Source organism: Cebus imitator, unplaced genomic scaffold (assembly GCF_001604975.1).
Source record: "Cebus imitator isolate Cc_AM_T3 unplaced genomic scaffold, Cebus_imitator-1.0 Scaffold26, whole genome shotgun sequence".
In the NCBI taxonomy this organism is placed as follows: Eukaryota; Metazoa; Chordata; class Mammalia; order Primates; family Cebidae; genus Cebus; species Cebus imitator.
Window position 1 is genome coordinate 9,994,470 of NW_016107341.1, and position 19,288 is coordinate 10,013,757.

Here is a 19,288-nt window from a genome sequence, read left to right on the forward strand (position 1 = left end):
TTTGTATTTAAATTTTTTATTATTATTACACAATTGGGATCATACTGTACATGTAATTTTGTATCTGCTCTTTTCACTTTATATATGGAATATTTCCCATATCAAAATATAATGTTTAACTTGTTGCATAATATTTCAGATATATACTAATTTATGTAATACTCTCCTATTTGGGAGCATTTAAAAAAATTTATTTTGAGACAGAGTTTCACTCTTGTCGCCCAGGCTGGAGTGCAGTGGCACGATCTTGGCTCACTGCAACCTCCGCCTTCTGAGTTCAAGTGATTCTCCTGTCTCAATCTCCTGAGTAGCTGGGATTACAGGTGCCCGCCACCACAGCCAGCTAATTTTTGTATTTTTAGTATAGACAGCGTTTCACCATGTTGTCCAGGCTGATCTCGAACTCCTGATCTCAGGTGATCCACCTGTCTTGGACTCCCACAGTGCTGAAATTACAGGGATACGCCACCACACATCACCAGGGAGCATTTAAATTGATGCAATGGCGCGATCTCAGCTCACCGCAACCTCCGCCTCCTGGGTTCAGGCAATTCTCCTGCCTCAGACTCCTGAGTAGCTGGGACTACAGGCATGCGCCACCATGCCCACCTAATTTTTTGTAGTTTTAGTAGAGACGGGGTTTCACCATGTTGACCAGGATGGTCTTGATCTCTTGATCTCGTGATCCACCCGCCTCGGCCTCCCAAAGTGCTGGGATTACAGGCTTGAGCCACCGCGCCCGGCCTTCATTTTAAAAACTAAATAGACAGGTCTAGGTGACACAGATAAAGCAGTGGTGGAATCAGGAAAATAATCTGACCCTTGTCTCTTCTCTTTCCACCGCACCACGGTGACTCTCTTTTATGTGTGTGTCTTTTTTTTAAGACTCTACAACAAAACTGAGGATCATTTGTAGATAAAGAGATCAACGCTATTCTCAAAACAAGTTCTGATCTCTCATAATTGTCTTGGTAACTCAGAATCAATGTTAAGAACGTTGAAATAAAAATACAGTACTTTACATGGTAATTTTGTAGACTGTGCACCATGTTCCCATCCATTTTCTTACTTGATCCTTAACAAAAACCCTTTTTGAGGCATGGCAAGGAAATTATTAACTTCATTTTTAAAGTGAGCAATTAAAACTCTAAGGTTAGGAAGGAGCCAATACTCTATTCCTATATTTGGAATATTGGAGGGAGTACACCTCCAGTGAAGCAATTCTGTCCAAAAGCACCAATATGGCTCTTTACTCTCTTGTCAAGGCATTCTCCATCCCGTGGGGACGCCCCCACTAGGTTAGTGAAGCGTGCGTCTTGACATCCATAGAGGTTACTCCTAGTTTGCACCTAGTTGTCATCTTTAGAAGCGCAGTTTCTTACCCCTTCCCTTGGTCCTGATCCTTATTTAGGCTTCTATTTTCCTCTTTGGGATTTGGCCTTCTGGGTCTCACTCAAAAGCTCCACCTCTCCAAACAAGAAGTCGCGTCCTTGGTATCCAAGGTGACCACGCAACTTTACCCACGTTGTCCTTTCCGCGCCTTCCATTGGCCAGTTGGACTCCCAAGAACCGCCCCTCCACTGGCCAATGGTCTTGAGGCAAAGGGCGCGCGCCTTTCCAGCGAGTCTAACACCTGCTTTCTTACCCGGTCTCCTCTGCGCATTGCCTCCTGGGATATGTGGTTTCTAAGACGCCAGAGCTCTGCGATGTTTCAACCTTTAGAACTACTTATCCCTTCGACCTTAGCGAAAGGGACGGGAGTAGGCAAGAAGTCCGGGTCAGAGTTTAGAGCTTTCAAATTCCAACTTGCCCCTGAGGATTGAGCGGCGGATCTTTAAATAGCCTCCAGCAAGGGAGCTAGTGCTTGCTTCATTAAACCCTGACAGACGTCTCCTGTTTCCCTGGAGACATCACAGCGGCCAAGTCGATTGGCCGTGGCAAGTGACCCTGCCTGTGGTTGAAGTGTTCTGAGGACCGGCGAGAGAGGCGCGCCATGCTCGCCTCCTGCTCAGGCTGGGAGCTTGGCTGCCTTAGTCTCCGTCAGGTCCGACTGTGGGCTGGCGCTGGGCGCTGGGCTTGCCGGGCTTGCCAAAACAGGCCGTACGGCTCAGATGGGGGCGAGCGCTGGCCAGGATCGGAGGCTGAGGTCCCTCCGCCTGGCCCGGCGCGCCGGACTCTGAAGGAGTGGACGCTGCAGGTGAGCCCATTCGGTCGGCTGCGGGCGCGGCTTCCGTGCCACCTGGTCGTGAGGCCCCTGGACCCCCTCTCCTACCCGGATGGCGACCGCGTGCTGGTCGCGGTGTGCGGCCTGGAGGACGGCGCGCGGCGGGTCCTTGATAGCCTGCTGGTGAAGTACGACGAGACTCTGGAGGAGATGGCCATCGTGTCTGATAGTATCGACCCCCAGACGTCCGTGGAGGTGAACGCGCCCCTGAAGTTTGGCAAGTAAAGTGAAAACGGGTTTGGGTCCCAGGGCACGCACAGTGAACTTATTAAATTTGGTCGACGTGCACTTTTAATTGATCCTGGTTTTCTAAACCTAATTTACAGTTGGCCCCTTTGGAAGTGCACCTTTTCCTCTGTTCTATTCTTGAGTATCCGAGCAGTATTTAAAAATTAGGTTCCCAATTATAGAAATTTTATCCATCGAATGGAAACATGATTTGGTATAATCCAGGTCAAACTACATTTGTGGAGCCGCTTGTGTTCTCCTTTATCCCGTTGTCATTAACAAAGTGGCTTATTTTTCAAGGTTGAGGTTTCTTGACAATCCATTCAATGGTATGGCAGTCCATTTACATTTCCTCTTGCTCACAGCCTGGGAGTCTGTCCCAAAACAGCCCTGTCAATATGTTCCATGTATCACCTGGTTTGAGTATTTGGTTTTAGACAGACGCCTAGCTTTTTACTGTTATGTTTCCATCCCTTTTGGCCTAAGTTTTCCATGAGTAGCAAGCTTTGAAGAAAAACATGTGGTAAGCCTGCCTAGGAAACTTCAATAGTAATGGTACAAGATACGTTTCCTAGGTTTTTGGGTTCTACGTTATTTCCTAAATGGCAAGGCACTGTGTACACACACTTTTCTAGGAAGGGCTCCCCAGACTGTCACTCTTCCTGGGACTGAAGGAAGATATTGATGATGATGATGATGATTCATTCTTCCTGGGACTGAGGGAAGGTATTGATGATGATGATAATGATAACATTTAGCATTTTTAAGATCATCTTTTATAATGCCTACAGTTGCACCAAAAAGTAGATGCAGTAGCCCTCCCTCCCTTATGCACCGTTTGGCTTTCTCAATTTGTTACCTGCCTCAACTGGTATAGGAAAATATTAAGATATTTTGACAGATCACATTCACATAACTTATATTAGAGTATATTTTTATAATTGCTCTATTATTGTTAATCTCTTACTATGCCTCGTTTACAAATTAAACCTGATAACTGATATAACTGATATATATATAAGAAAAAAACATAGAATATATAGGATGTGGTACTATCTGTGGTTCAGGCATGGTGGGGTGGGGTGGGTAGGTCTTGTTTAGTGTAAGAGAAATAATCAATATGTGAATTCCAAATTAAATATCAGTTTTTAATTTTTAAAATTTGTATACAGAGATGCCTGCAGTTACATCTTAAATAGACAGCCAAGGATGGCATTTGTGATTCCTTATTTTCCAAACTTTCTTCATATACCACTGTCTTTTGTCCACAATCTTGTGGGGGTTTTTTGTTTGTTTTGAGACTGGGTCTTACTCTGTCACGCATGCTGGTATACAGCAGCGTAAACATGGCCCACTGCAATCTTGACTTCATGGGTTTAAGCGATCTTCCCACCTCCGCCTCCTCAGTACCTGGGACTACAGGTGCATGCTACCATGCGTGGCAAATGTTTTTATAGAAATGGAATTTTGCCACATTGCGCAGGCTGGTCTGGAACTCCTGGGCTTCAAGCAATCCTCCTTCCTCGGCCTCCCCAAGTGCTGGGATTACAGGCATGGTGTAATCTTGTGGTTTTAATAGTATATATGGCCTAATCTTGTGGTTTTAATAGTATATATTATGTTTTTCAAAGTTGTTCCTATTTTTAAAAATTACTTCAAATATGTTGTGATATAGCTGCATGGTAGTATTTTCATTTTTTAGGTATGAAAGGTTAGACATAGGATTTGAAAACCTAAGTCATGATCATTTATCCTGGGGAAGAGGCTTCTGCAATCTTTCATAGGAGAACTTACCAGAATTGCAGTCTCTTATTTCTCTTTAGATTTTTTAGGCCAGTAGAAATAACTGCCCTATTTCTAAAAACTGGCAGAAAGGCTATTGTATTTGGTCCTGTTGCCATGGTAGAAGACTCCTTACCTTTAGAGTATGCCCTTTCCAGGATTCAGTAATGTTATGGACATAACTGAGGACCTGGATTTCTAGGGGTACTAAAATGCTTTTGAGCTTATAAACTACAGTACTAACTTTTTTTTTTTCTTTTTTTACTTTTAGGTTTGGATATCAAGTCATCTGGGTCGGGCTGTGTAAAAGTTCAAAGTATCGAGTGTGATAACTGTAAAATTGAAACTGAGCAGGGAACCAGCGTCCTGCAGTCTGTTAAGGTATAGCATTTTTCTAATTTTATTTCACTATTTTTTTTAAAAAACCCTTACACTATGAATTATGCTATCAAACTGAAGAGATTCTTCTATTTCTCAGAACATGGTCATTTATTCATCTCTCAGAAAGTCCTTGGCAAACATTTTGCCCTGAAATCAGTTCTAGTAGAGTACTGAGGTTGTAGCAGTTTTGAGGATTTTGCCTCAAATTTCTTTTTGATTTCATTTCAAAGTGTATAGTGAAACTAACAGTATTTTCCTAGTATTCTGAAATCTTACTAAATAAATTTTAGTTTTCATGAATGATTTTCTTCCATTTTATTAAAGAGTAAGGAATAATCTTTATGTACTATAAATGTGCTTAAATATTAGATTACTTTAATCACATTTTTAATGTACCAGTTAGTGCATTACTTAAGGACTAAGTAGTTATCTGTGCAAAGTGACATATGATTCATCTTGTTTTGTAATTAACATTTTTATAATTATTATTATTTTTTTTGAGACAAGGTCTCACTCTGTCAGCCAGGCTAGAATGCAGTATGTGATCTTGGCTCACTGTAGGCTCAACCTGCTAGGCTCAAGGGATCCTCCCACCTCAGCCTCCCAGGTAGCTGAGACCACAGGTGTGCACCACTATGCCTGCCTAATTTTTAAAAAATTTTTTTTATAGAGACAGGGTCTCACTCTATTGCCCAGGCTGGTCTTGAACTTACGGGCTCAAGCTATCCTCCCGCCTTGGCCTCCCAAAGTGCTAGGATTACAGGTGTGAACTACCATGCCTGACCTATATTTAATTTTTTAAAGATTAGACTGGTGTCAGCTATAAATAGTTTGAAATCCTCTCTGATAGGTTCTAGCTTATCATTACTCTTACTGCTTCTTACATTTGCATAGTCAAAACTTGATACTTTTGTAAACTTTGAAAGCATGAAGTTTTGTTGAAGTCAGTCATCTTTGCTTCATAATATTTTCATTTTTAGATTTCCAAACACTAGTTAAAATAATTTGATCCATTTTTTTGCATTTTTTTCTTTCATCCACCTTTATTTGCATATATGCCATTAGCATCTGTCTGTATATGAATCATTTCAAACAAATTTAGTAGCACAAATATCATAAAAGATTAACATTACCATCACATCCTTTTAGCAAAATGAGTTGGTTCAGATTCTTGTTGTAAAAGATTGTGCAATAAGGTCTTGATGTTGAATGACTAACTCGGTGAGGATATCATAATTCCTTTTTGTCCTTAGAAATATTTTGTTCAGTCATTGATACTTAAGTTTCAGAAAACTGATCTAGACTGTTGACCTCTGAAGACCCAAGAGTTTGAGATTTCCAATTGCACAATCAAAATTAGAATCTAGTATACTGCTGTCTGTCTCTACATTTATGTTTTGATTAATCTGATTGTTCTGAAAGATCTTTCTCTGTTGATTTTCTTCTTTGCCATTGTAGGCTTAAAGATAAAAATAGTTTTTTAGCCTTGGCACTATAAAACTTTTTGGCTAGATAATTCTTTGTTGTGGAACCTGTCCTGTGCAATATAAGATATTTAGCACCATCTTTGGCCTCTATCTTCTAGATGCCAGTAGCATGCTCCTCAGTTGTGACAAGGAAAAATATCTCCAGACATTGTCAAATGTCTTCTGGGTACAAAATGATCTCCAGTTGAGAGCCATTGCTTTATACAAGTCGATCATTCTCCTGTTTTCTTCTTATTATTTTTTTTAAACATCGTTGGGAATAATTTATGAATATAATGATGACATAACTCCTAGGATGATGTATTAGCAATATGTAATAAAACATATAAAAAATAACAACACAGGCCGGGCGCGGTGGCTCAAGCCTGTAATCCCAGCACTTTGGGAGGCCGAGGCGGGTGGATCACGAGGTCAAGAGATCGAGACCATCCTGGTCAACATGGTGAAACCCCGTCTCTACTAAAAATACAAAAAATCAGCTGGGCATGGTGGCTCATGCCTGTAATCCCAGCGACTCAGGAGGCTGAGGCAGGAGAATTGCCTGAACCCGGGAGGCGGAGGTTGTGGTGAGCCGAGATCGCGCCATTGCACTCCAGCCTGGGCAACAAGAGCGAAACTCCGTCTCAAAAAAAAAAAAAAAAAAAAAAAATAAGAACACTATTATCCCATAATGTATTTTAGATTTATAAGAGTCCAGTGGACCGATAATGATAATTACAAGATAGAATGAGTTTTTGTTCTACTTTTTTAAAAGTAAGTACATTTTCTATTTGTTCCTTGAAAGAGCTCTAAGAAATAATAGAAATCATGAAATATTAGTTCCTACAAATGAAATAGCTCAAAACAAGAAATTCAAGAACTAAAATTAGGCCTATGGTATACTAAGGGTTAAGAGAATTATCCTTGAGATCTTAGGATTTAACTAACTTAAATTCACAAATCAGAACATTTTGGTAAAATGTTTAAGTTTTAAGTATTATATAATATCATTACCTTGAATTAGTGATCACCTGTTAATGTTTATCTTCCACTAACTTAAGGACTTGAAATATAGTTGATCTACATAATAATTTTTTTTTTTTTTTGAGACAGAGTCTTGCTCTGTCACCCAGGCTGGAATGCAATGGTACGATCTCGGCTCACTGCAACCTCCGTCTCCCAGGTTCAAGTGATTCTCCCACTTCAGCCTCCCAAGTAGCTGGGATTACAGGCACCCACTATCATGCCCAGCTAATTTTTGTATTTTTGTAGAGATGGGGTTTCAGCATGTTGGCCAGGCTGGTCTTGAACTCCTGACCTCAGGTGATCCGCCCACCTCAGCCTCCCAAAGTGTTGGGATTACAGGCATGAGCCACTGTGCCTGGCCCTACGTAATAAAATTTTTATAGCAATAATAATAACTACTGTTAATAAGTCCTTATTATGTACCACAAATCTTAGCTAAGCCTTCATTTAGTCCTTGAATTTTCTCCATTTTATCAAGGAAGAAACTAGAGGGCGCCAAGAGATTGAGGAACTCACGAGTTCACATAGCTAAAAAAGACTGAGCTGGGATTTGACCTCAGATCTTTATGATTTCCAAGCTCATGCTCTTTCCACCTTTCTTTGTTGTTCAAAGAAAACATATGATAAGACCACATTTGTACAGCATCCTGAGGGAATAAGATAAGTGAATTTTTTAGGCAATAGACCCTTACCTAATTGAATTTCATACATTTGCATTTTTTAAATGCAATATAATTTATTTTCTAAATAATTTTTGATTTATTTAAACATTTAACTATTTGGTTTTATGTTTTTAAAAATTCTATAATCAACTTCACACTTTTGGGGGAATTAGATGAGCCTTAAATTCTAACAGTAGCTCTTACTATTTTTGAACCTTTGACTTCTTAGAAAATCTAATAATTGTCTTCTTAAAAAAATGCACATGTATATGAAATTTTGCTTACAATTTTATGAGTTCATGTGAGCTTGGTTAAGAGTTCTTGATTTAAAACAACAAGTGTGCTCCTCCTGTCACCCAAGATGCTGAAAGGAAAGAAAGCCAAGGGGAAGAAGGTGGCTGCAGCCCCTGCTGTCATGAAGAAGCAGGAGGCCAAGAAAGTGGTGAATCCCCTGTTTGAGAAAAGGCTTAAGAATTTTGGCACTGGACAGGACATCCAGCCCCAAAGAGACCTCACCTGCTTTGTGAAACGGCCCCACTATATCAGGTTGCAGTGGCAGAGAACTATCCTGTATAAGTGGCTTAAAGTGCCTCCTGCAATTAACCAGTTCACCCAGGCCCTGGACTGCCAAACAATTATTCAGCTACTTAAGCTGGCCCACAAATACAGACCAGAGGCAAAGCAAGAGAAGAAGCAGAGGCTGTTGGCCCAGGCCAAGAAGAAAGCTGCTGGCAAAGGGGATGTCCCTACTAAGACTACAGGTCCTTTGAGCAGGAGTTAACACCATCACCACCTTGGTGGAGAACAAGAAAACTCAGCTGGTGGTGACTGCACATGACATGGATCTCATCGAGCTGATTGTCTTCCTGCCTGCCCTGTGTCATAAAATGGGGGCCCCTTACTGCATTATCAAAGGAAAAGCAAGACTGGGACGTCTGGTCCACAGGAAGATCTGCACCACTGTTGCCTTCCCACAGTTTAACTTGGAAGACAAAGGAGTTTTGTCTAAGCTGGTGGAAACTATCAGGACTAATTACAATGACAGATATGATGAGATCCATCGTCACTGGGGAGGCAATGACCTGCATCACAAGTCTGTGGTTCACCTTGTCAAGCTTGAAAAGGCAAAGGCTAAAAAACTTGCCACTAAACTGGGTTAAATGTACACTGTTGAGTTAAAAATAATTTTTAAAAAAATTTTAAAGTGCTTTGGGGATAATCTTTTCAAAGGTTTAATCACATATTTTGTTGGGAAAAATAGCAGAGGAGAAAGGACTTACAGAGTGCCTACATAAATTGGTTATAAGTAACATATAAACAAGGAACAACAAACTGCAGGAGGTCTCTGAGGAGGAAGGCCTCTTCATGTTCTGGTACAGGGTGACCTAGTCTCTATTACCATTAACATTGTGCCCAAGGATGTAAAACCCCTTCATAGCACTATGACATAGCCAGACTTGTAGGCTCCTTGTAAGGTCCGTGTTCCACCAGCTGTATATAGATAATAAACTAAAGATAACCACATGTTCTTGTTTTGCGAAACTCCCAAACCGCCACTGTTATCAGTCCTTAGGATGATACACCAGTTCCGGCTCACTGATTCAATTCCAGCTCACTGATTCATCCCACCATCACTACACCCCTACCCTGTAGATCAAAGTAATTATAATCAATAAATAGTGTGGATGATCAGAGCTCGGGGCCTTCACTGTTACCTGCAGAGTAATGAAGTGATGGCCCCTTTTTCTCTTAATCTGTCTTTCATTTCTTTGTCACCACCAAACTTGGGGTACCCATGGGTGATGCAGCACTGGCTCCCTACAATATTTGATAAGGAATATATTAAATATAATTTGACTTCAGACTCATGTCTCTAGGCATAACATAGTTAACTATGCGATAATACTTTTTTTTTTTTTTTTCTTTTTAGAGACAGGGTCTTGATGTGTTGCCCAGGCCAGAGTGTAGTAGCATGATCCTAGCTCACTGCATCCTCAAACTCTGGGCTCAAGCAGTCCTCCCAATAGCTGGGAAATACAGGCATGTGCCACCATGCCTGGCTTTTTTTTTTCTCATTTGTTTTTAGAGACAGGGTCTTCTTATATTGCCCAGGCTGGTCTCGACCTCCTGGCCTGAAGTGATCCTCCCACTTTGGCCTCTCGAAATTCTGGTATTACAGGTGTGAACCACTGCACCCCAGCCCAGATCTTTTTAAGAATGAGTAATTTTGTACTGTTCACTAAATTTTCTGAAATTCACTCCTGGGCTATTTTGCCTAAGGTTTTACTATTTTTCCTCCTAAGTAAAACAACTAGAAGCCATATAATTGTTTTGAATTTTTGTCTCCCTGCTTTTTAGATATTTCTCTGCAGTTGCTGGTCATGATATTGGTGAGTTTCCTTTGTTATTTTTCTTCCTCTGCAGCTTCTGCTATTTACCCCTTATGTCTTTATAATTGTAACAGAACTAAAGACATATATAATGATTAAAGAAAAATAAACTACTCTAAAAAAAATAGACCAAACATCTAATGGCTTGTATATAATTTGAGTTTATTTCTTACTTGTGTTGAGGTGTGTGGGTGGGTTTTTTTCATTCAGCGATTCTAGGTTCCTTACAACTTCTGGCTCTGCCATCTTTTAGAGCCTTGTTATACTCTGGCCCCACTTGGTGGAATGAGAAGAGCACAGAGAAGGCACACTTGTTCTTTTAAAAGCACCAACCTGGAAATGGCATATAGCATTTCCACTTACGTTCTGTTGGTGAGAACTTAACACTTAAGAGGTAAAGGAAGCTGGAAAATGTGGTCTTGCCATAGGTCAAGCTATACTGCTTTTACTTGGGCAAAAAAAAAATGGATTTTTGTGAGCCAATAATAGTGTTTACTGTAGTTCCCAAGTCCAAAATCAAGACACACACACACACACACACACACACACACACGCACACACACACACACTTTTTGTTTTCTGTCTTGCAGAAGAGGCTAACTGGCTTGTGACTATTGTTTTGTGCTTGGAGGCATTTTTACTTAGTTACAGTTTCTGGGATGTGTTGTGCTAGAAGGTTTAATTGGGCTGACCACTCCAGCCTTAAGCATGTGGGCTTTGGAATCATACAGAGCTTGAATCTAATTGTTACTTTAGATTTTTTTTTTCTGTGTCACCCTGATAAAGTGATTTACCTTTCTGAATTGTGGTATTATTCCTCTCTAAAATGGGAAAAATGTAATACTTATCTCTCTGGTTTGTCATGAGGATTAAATGATAGTTCATGTGAAGTAGCTAACATGGTGTCTAGTGCAGAGAAAATGCCAAGTAAGTGATAACTGTTATTGTTATTAATAATGATGAATAGTAACAATGATTATTATTGTCATCTTCATCATTGTGGATATTTAGTTAGCTGATCACAGTGATTTTTGATTCCCAAGTCCTTCTTCAGTGAAGCTACCAGAATAGCCAAGTATCTCTTCTTTTGCCAGGTGGCTTATTTAATCCCTGTAACAGCAGTTGACATTTTTTTCTAGTTGACGTCATTCGAAGCAGTGAGTTTCTGTTTTATTCCTTATTCTTTTGTTGCTTTGTCAGTATTAATACAGAAATGTTGAAATGTTTCACTAGTGTAAGTCAAACTTACTCTCTTTTTCACTATATGTATTTTTAAAATTTGTCTTTCAGAGTCAACAATTGCATGTTCAAACAAAAGGAGGCAAAGTGATCTGTCTGGGAACAGTTTATGGAAATATAGATATTCATGCATCAGATAAAAGTGTAAGTAATTGCAACTTTGCTTCCATTTGGCTTACCAAGTGGATAGGTTCTATGAAGTTCGTGGTGTAACATTCCCTCTTTAATGCATTTTAATTCAAAAATAAATTCAAATTTGAAATTGAAGTGATTAAATAATATACAACTTAGGCTTTAGTTTGTGGTTTAATACTTTTGACAGTTAGTTCCTAGTCTGGAATCAATAAAAAATGCTTAATATTTAACTAACTCTGAAAAGATTTTTATTTTTATGATCATAGATTAAAATAGATTAAGTAATATCACCAGTAACTGGATTGGATTTTTCTTGTGTTAGGTTTATTTAAGTATTTTCTAGGACCTTTTACTTCACCCTTAGGCAAACTGAAGGATGTTTCAAAACTCAACTTTCTTCAGTATTTTCCACAAGGTGGCACCATTAGATAGCTTTACTGCTTTCTCAGAGCTTTTTTTAAAAGTAGCTATTGGGATTTTAGTTGTTACAGAAAGATGGTTTGTATTTTTTAATCAACCCTTTTTGTAGCCTTTGGTTATTTAGCATAGTATTAAAAGCAAAGGTAAAATTTTGGAATTATAAATTGTAATTTAAAAACATGATTGATAATGTTATATCTTTGGGGAAAAGTTTCATTTTATTTTACACTTATACAATTTGCAGGAGCCTTTTTGTTTCTTATAAATTTGTTAAATTTCATAGTCAGCTTTACTTTCAGATAATTGGTGGGGACGAGTTGCAAGCATATTTTGTATGTAGATTATTGTTGGCATAATTAAACAAGATAGATTATAGCAGTAATTGTTTCTGTTTTTTTAAATCTTCCATCACCTTTCTCTTAGGCCCCATGGGAGGTTGTTTAAATCTAAACATTTAAAATACTCTGTAAATTAAACTAGGAAAGTGTTGAAAGATACTGTGTGACCTTATGCAGCAGCTTTTTGAGATGGCATTTAGTTTTACTTCTCAGATTGCTATAATCTTGGAGGTGCAAGATGGAAGTTAGACAAGTTTGCAGCCCCTTCAAACTCAGTAAATGATGGCTGTTATTGAAATGATATGTTACTAAAATATTACAACATTTACAATGAAATATAAGTATCAGAGAATGTAATATCTCAATCATTTGCTACTTTGAATATTTTGGCCACTGTTTCCTCTCAGTTATTTATTTGTTGCAACTTTTATGGTTTATTGAGTATTCATGTATTTTACTTGACATTATATAATTTTATTTATTGATTGAGTTTTGTTAAGTACTAAAGAATCAGTCTAGGTTTTTTTTCTATTTGTATTACATATAGCATTGATTTTTAATGTATATTTCTAAGTTTGTAATTTTTATAAAACATATAAAATAAATACTTGTGAAATCTATTAACTTTTAATATACAACTTTCATAGAAATGTGATTTGGATATTTGAGAGACAACATAATGAATTAGCTAAGAGCACAGAACATATGAGAGCCAAACTACCTGTGTTTGAATTCTGGCTCAACCATTCACTAAGCTCTATAACTGGACAAAGTACTTAACCTTTGTGTGTCTTGGTTTTTTTGGAAAATGGGATAATAGTAATAAAACTAATTCAAAAAAATCCTCTTTTAAGAGGATTAAATAAGTTAATACAGGTAAAGCACTTAAAACAATGTCTGGCACATAGCTAAGTCTAATGGAATAACACAATGATGATGATAAAGGTAAAGGAATCACAGGAAAGATAACTTGGCCGGTTCTAGACCTACCAGTTAGCTTCCCTGAGACGCAGTTTCATTGTTCAGAAAACAAGATGGTAATACTTGCTTTGTCTACTTAACAAGATTGTGAGAATCAAATGAGCACTATAAATAAAGCATCATTATTCTACATGTTGTTTTTCTTTCTTTTTTTTCTTTTGCCAGTGCCAATGGTCAGTAATACCTGGTGTTTTTTAATTGTTTAATTTCAGTATCTAAGTTTAGTTTTCTAACTTAACAGAGAACACAGAAACCCATTTCATCTGTCTATTTGGTGAGTCGATGACATAGTTTTCCTCTCAATCTGGGCTACAAAGCCACAGTACTTCCTTAAAACTTGGTTTTCATTATTTGTAAGAACTATGTATAATATATGTATATATATATATTCATAATGACTAAGTTAATGAAAATTTTTTCTTTTCATATAGAAAAGAAAATTTATAGCAATACCTCTGTCAGGAAGGTATTGATTTTTAAATGTACTTTTTGTTCTGTCATTAAATAGGTAATTTAAATTCCTTCCATTTAGTTTGGTGGAAAGCTACTGTGTTATTAGATGTCAAGTTGAAAAGTTCTAGAAATGATAGTATATTCACTATATTAACATACTAACGGAGAAAAATCATGATAGGTCAATAGAGTCAAATAAAGTATGTGCTAAAATTCAAAAGCCATTCATGATTTAAATAGCAAAATTAATAAAACAAAGTTGAAATAGAAGGGAATGTCCTTAATCTGATAAAAATTATTTTAAAAATATCTATAGCAAACATCATGCTTAATGGTGACACGCTGTAAACTTTTCTTTTGAGAACAGGAATAAGACAAGGATGCCTGCTGTCCCATTGCTTCTACTAGCCGCTATTCACTGTTGAATTGGAGGCCTGAGACAGATGGTTAAGGCAAGAAAATAAAGAAAAAACAGGAAAAAAAGTATCAATATAAGGATTGGAAGGGAGGAAATGAAGCTATCACTTGTAGACAGTATAATTACACATATAGAGTTTTTAAAAATACAGATAAATTATTAGGATTAGTGAGTTTAAGGAAGTTGTTGGATTAAGATCAATTACAAAGTCAATTAGGATCAAATGAAATTTTAAAAGATACCTTGCACAATAGCACTTAAAAATATATATAAAAGGAATAAATCTAATAAAAGATTAAGAATTTTTTATAGACCATATAAAACATTATTAAGAAAAATTAAATGAGACCTAAGTCAATGAGGGAATATGTTAGATCTATTCCATATTCTACAGAGAATGCACTATTGCTCACACTCTTAGAATTACAGGTAGGGAATCAGAGTCAATAAAGTGATTGTGTACTAGGTAGTAACATTTTGTGTAGTTACTCACCAATTCCACAGGTAGCATTTTGGCTTTTTACCAGTCTTTGTTTTACAATGAACTGATTAGTCTTTCTCTTACTAGGCTGTGACCATAGATAAACTGCAGGGAAGTTCTGTTACTATATCTACCGAAGATGGTTTGCTGAAAGCCAAGTACCTTTATACGGAATCATCATTTCTGTCTTCTACTGCTGGGGATATTACATTAGGAAGTGTTCATGGTAAGCTGACAAAGGCATAATATATCTCAGACTTTATACATAGCACAAATTTTAAGAGATCTTAACTAATCTCTGTAGTTGAAAAAGGATCAGGAAACTGGCCTTTAAATAATTAATTGCAGACTAACCATCTTTTTTGAAAAACCATAAAAATAAAATAACTCAAGCTAATTTAATTTTATTTGGGCAAGAGACTAAAGATTATGCTGTTATATATGGAACTAATAGTAATTCTAATTTTTAATGCATTTTCTTTTCTCTTTTTTTTGACACAGAGTCTTGCTCTGTTGCCCAGGCTGAAGTGTAGTGGCACAATCTCGGCTCACTGCAACCTCCTCCTTTCAAGTTCAGGTGATTCTCCCACCCCAGCCTCCTGAGAAGCTGGGACTACAGGTGTGTGCCAACACGCCTGGCTAATTTTTGTGTTTTTAGTGGAGATGAGGTTTTGCCATGTTGCCCAGGCTGGTCTCAAACTCCTGGGCTCAAGCCATCCACCTGCGTTGGCATCCCAAAGTGGTAGGATTACAGGCATGAGCCACACTGCACCCAGCCTGTGTTTTCTTAAGATAGGAAACAAATGGCAAGAAAATATATCCAGGAGATGAAGTAAAAGCAGTGTTAGGTAAAGATGAGTACTGAGTGATTGCTTTTATGTTAAGAAAGCTGAGGGTAAAATTAATGAAACATTTGGTGGAATGTAATTATGGCAACTCTGATACCAATTTTGTTTTAAATGTTTTCTGTGTGTTTGTACTGGCACCACCTTTTCTCAGCACCCTGCTGTTTCCATTTTCTTGGATTAAATAACCTCTTGTGGTTTCTAAATCCTGTCTCTGCAAGAAATATTACATAGTTAATGTTTGTATTATTGAAAGAAAATTAGAAAAGTATAATGATGAAGTAATATGGCAAAGGGCATACTGGTGTTCAGTGTCACTCACCCTACTTCTTACATTTCCATAGAGCAGATGATTCAAATCCAGGTGTTTTCTGACATACACACAGATAGAATTAATAATCATTAATCCTAGCAAGAAGTACAGTATATAAACATCTGCTAAATGCCTTTTGGGCCATATTCCAGGAAGTATAGATTTGGACTTTTTCCATATATAGTCCACTCACTTCACCTCTATAGTAAAGCTGAATATTGGTATCTGTACTTAGACAAAACCCTCAGATTTTAGTTATGAGCAAGAGTTATTCAGTGGTATTAGAAAGCATGGTTAGTGCTAACCATGCTATGTAGCTTTCTAGTTAAAAAGAAACAGAGAGAGAGAGAGAGCACAACTTATATGCTTGAAATAGTTCTTGAGCCTCAATTTAATGGTTAAACCTCAAGCATTCTTACAAGGTTAAGGTATTATTTGAACCTGAAATAGATTAAGCACATATGGAGCTGTATCCAGATGAAGCAAATGGTTTTGTTACTTATTCATTTATTTATTTTTTATTCAGTTGTACGTTAAGTAGATCTGGTAACTTGTAACTCTTCATATTTCAAAAGTGACTTTTATATAAGCATTGCATTTCTAACTATCTTAATCATAATGGAAAGTACTGTGCTTAATATATTTAGTAGCTTTTAGTGGAGAAACAATTCCTTATCAAGTCAGGTGTGGATTAACATCCACGGGAAAAAGCAGCTCTTCTCTGCAGTGCTTTTTACCATGTTTACACTAAATTCATAATGTTTCATTTCTTTGCATTCTTTTAAGTTAGATAAATTGACTTTGGTACAGTTTATCATTAATTGCCTATATGGTAGTAAAACAGGTGGACTTTTTTGAAGCAGTCCTTAAGGTACTGTAGGGCTGTTGATTACATAAAGTAGCTAAAATGGAAATACATTGCTAAGAAAGAGTTAATTCCTTTAATACAAAAATCATATACCTTTCCTTAGCTGGTTTGAATCTAGGCCCTCTTTCGGACTGTTGTTTCAGATTGAATTTCCCTGAAAACAGACACTCTGAGATGGAAATTTGAGCATAGCACATTTACTAGGGAGGCCTCTCGGGAGCAATGCCATGTAAAGGAAGAAAGCCAGTTTTCCATGGGAGAAGTTGAACTATGATACAGTTTAAGTAACCCACATGGAGAGCTCTGAAGCTGGGATGGTCCCTAAGAGTTGTCTCTAGCTGGGGTGAGAGGAGCTGGACGTTTATATCCCCAATCATTAGATGCAAGCTTTCCCGGGAAGGAGTATGATCTTGGGCCGAAGTGGCTCATTTTAGCTGAGGCAATTCCCAGAGGGCTGTCTGCCAACAGTACTCCCAATAACTAGGAAATAAGCCCTTCAGTTATAATGGGGGATCTGGATGAGGAATACAGCATCCACTACAGTTATATTTATTCATTCATTTGACACATTTATTCACCAGCTACTGTGTGCCAGATTTCCAGGCACCAAGGGTGCAAAGTTGGTCAAGAGATGAAACTTATCGTTAAAGAACTCAGAGCAGAGTAGAAGGATTAAATGTACTTTCTTATTTTCTCAGTCACTACCATTCCCACTGGGATGCTACTATCCACCTCATTTCCAGTGGTCCATTATCAACCTGCCTCAATACAGTGAACTATTTTAGCTGTTTCTCTCAGCGTCTTTTGTAATACTAGTACAGCAAAAAGAAGGAGTAGGAGAAGGGAAAATTTAATCCAGTTTCAAATTATAGTTACTTTCACAGAAGTAACTGTAGAAAAGCTGCCATGTTCAGCCTTGCTTTCTCCACCTAGTTTTTGACCCTTGCTCTGCTTTGGTTTTTCAGTATATACAAGAGAGAAACAAGACAGGAAACCCCTCTTTGTTCCATAGTCACACCCAGTGCCCTGACTTTTAAAAAATCACCCTTGAGGCACATCTAAGTTTCTTGTCTTCCTCTCCCATGTCACCTCTAGTTCCATCCTTGTCCTAAGGAATTATATGAACATGCTTTTGGAATTTGGAGTTTGGGATGGGAGGGGTACAGGAGAGGAGGCAGTGTTTTAGTCTCACATCCTGATGGGTAAGACGATTGGAGTCATGGCTGGTGAAAGTAAGTTCCAGTTTTCTAGCTTCTGGAATTTTGGTGGCAGTTATTTCTCCAAAGACATTCCCAACCCAGAACTCTGGACATATATTTCCATGAGATCCTTGTTCAAAATGCTGATGGTTATATAACACAAATTAGGTGTATATTTTGGCTATATTTAAACAAACTAGCTTGAGAATCTTAAAAGTTGTTTTTATGGAAAAATACATTGCTATTTCTAAACATCTGACTTAGAGAAAATAAACTGAGAATATATGCATTCTTGTTCAGCATTTTTTTACTTTAGCTTCTTTTTTCTTACACAAGGCTTAAACTGATTTTTTTTTTTTCCAGGTAGAGCTGAAAAAAATCCAACATATACATGTTGTTAAAACCATTTATACACAAATACAATGCAGTCACTTTCTTTCTGGTAGATTTTACAAGTAGAGTTTGGAGCCTTTGTGCCAGTGGGTGAGTGGGTGGATGGTTGAAAGCAAACATGTATTGAGTACCTAAATTGGCCGCCCCTTTTACTTAATGAACAATTGGCTGTTTACATATGAGGAACAATTAGACTTAGAAATGTCTAATTGCTTACTCGAAACTCCACAAGTTAATTAGTGGATAGCAAGGATTTGATCCTAGTTTCTTGGCTTTCTAGATGTTTTTAAATAGTGAAACTTGATTGCAACTGCAAATTCCATCATCACTTTTAGGGCTTCCTGGCTCACTCTAGAGATATTTCCTCCAGGAAGACAGTACTATAACACAGATGCACTGTTCAGCTATGTTCTACATTATAACTTTCTTGAGTTTCAGGACAATTATCGTGCTTTATGACCGAAAACGTAGATGTTCCTTCCATACAGTGTCTGGGCTTAGCTCCATCGTGGCATTCAGGAACTGGACTCCTTCCATAAAAGTGATGGTGCTGTCTTAAGTGTGTGGCTTCTAAGTCTTTCATGAAAGGAAGAGCATGAAATTTATTTTTTGTCTGCATTTTCTATTTTTTTATATACCCTGATGGCGAAGCAACATCTAACATATTAGTGCTGAGTACTTAGACCATATCCATTAATGAGGAAAAGAGATGAAAGGAGCAATATATCTTTCCTGGCCTTGCAAGTTGATTCATATGTATAAAAAAGAAAATAATTTATTCTAAGTGTTTTTTCAAGTGAAATTTCTAATTATAGCTAACTATATTTTATAGGTAAGAAACTGAGTAAGCTAATTGGCTAGTCATATTTACTATTTGTATAGTTGGCTGAATCACATCTATTAAGTATGTATGCCTTCTAATACAAAATAGTTTATTCATTGACTTAATAAATATTCACTTTCTGGCAATGGGAATCTAGTGGGAACATAGGTACTTGGATAGCTTGTATTTAGATGTAAAATTTTATGACATTTTACTATCTTGA

At 37.6% G+C, this 19,288-nt stretch overlaps 2 protein-coding genes across 8 annotated transcripts in view; one reads left to right on the forward strand and one right to left on the reverse strand.

Annotated features, from left to right (window-relative positions):
- Nucleotides 1-19,288, reverse strand: part of CCDC146 (coiled-coil domain containing 146) — a 182,855-nt gene that overhangs the window by 146,491 nt on the left and 17,076 nt on the right. For 4 of the 5 annotated variants that reach the window (XM_017523038.2, XM_037736574.1, XM_037736575.1 and 1 more), the window contains exon 1: nucleotides 1,383-1,590. The exons of the other annotated variant lie outside the window; for it this stretch is intronic. The gene's annotated coding sequence lies outside the window, so the exon portion shown is untranslated. Of the gene's footprint in view, nucleotides 1-1,382; nucleotides 1,591-19,288 lie in introns of those variants that run through there. 5 annotated transcript variants of the gene reach the window in all.
- FAM185A (family with sequence similarity 185 member A) overlaps nucleotides 1,727-19,288 on the forward strand; it is a 55,289-nt gene continuing 37,727 nt past the window's right edge. Inside the window, exons 1-4 of one of the 3 annotated variants that reach the window (XM_037736578.1) lie at nucleotides 1,750-2,441; nucleotides 4,506-4,615; nucleotides 11,450-11,542; nucleotides 14,712-14,850. In XM_037736578.1, the coding sequence (XP_037592506.1) occupies nucleotides 1,994-2,441; nucleotides 4,506-4,615; nucleotides 11,450-11,542; nucleotides 14,712-14,850 (790 nt within the window). In that variant the 5' untranslated portion in view covers nucleotides 1,750-1,993. Of the gene's footprint in view, nucleotides 2,442-4,505; nucleotides 4,616-8,130; nucleotides 9,727-11,449; nucleotides 11,543-14,711; nucleotides 14,851-19,288 lie in introns of those variants that run through there. The other 2 variants (XM_017523056.2, XM_017523057.2) reach the window with 2 other exon arrangements.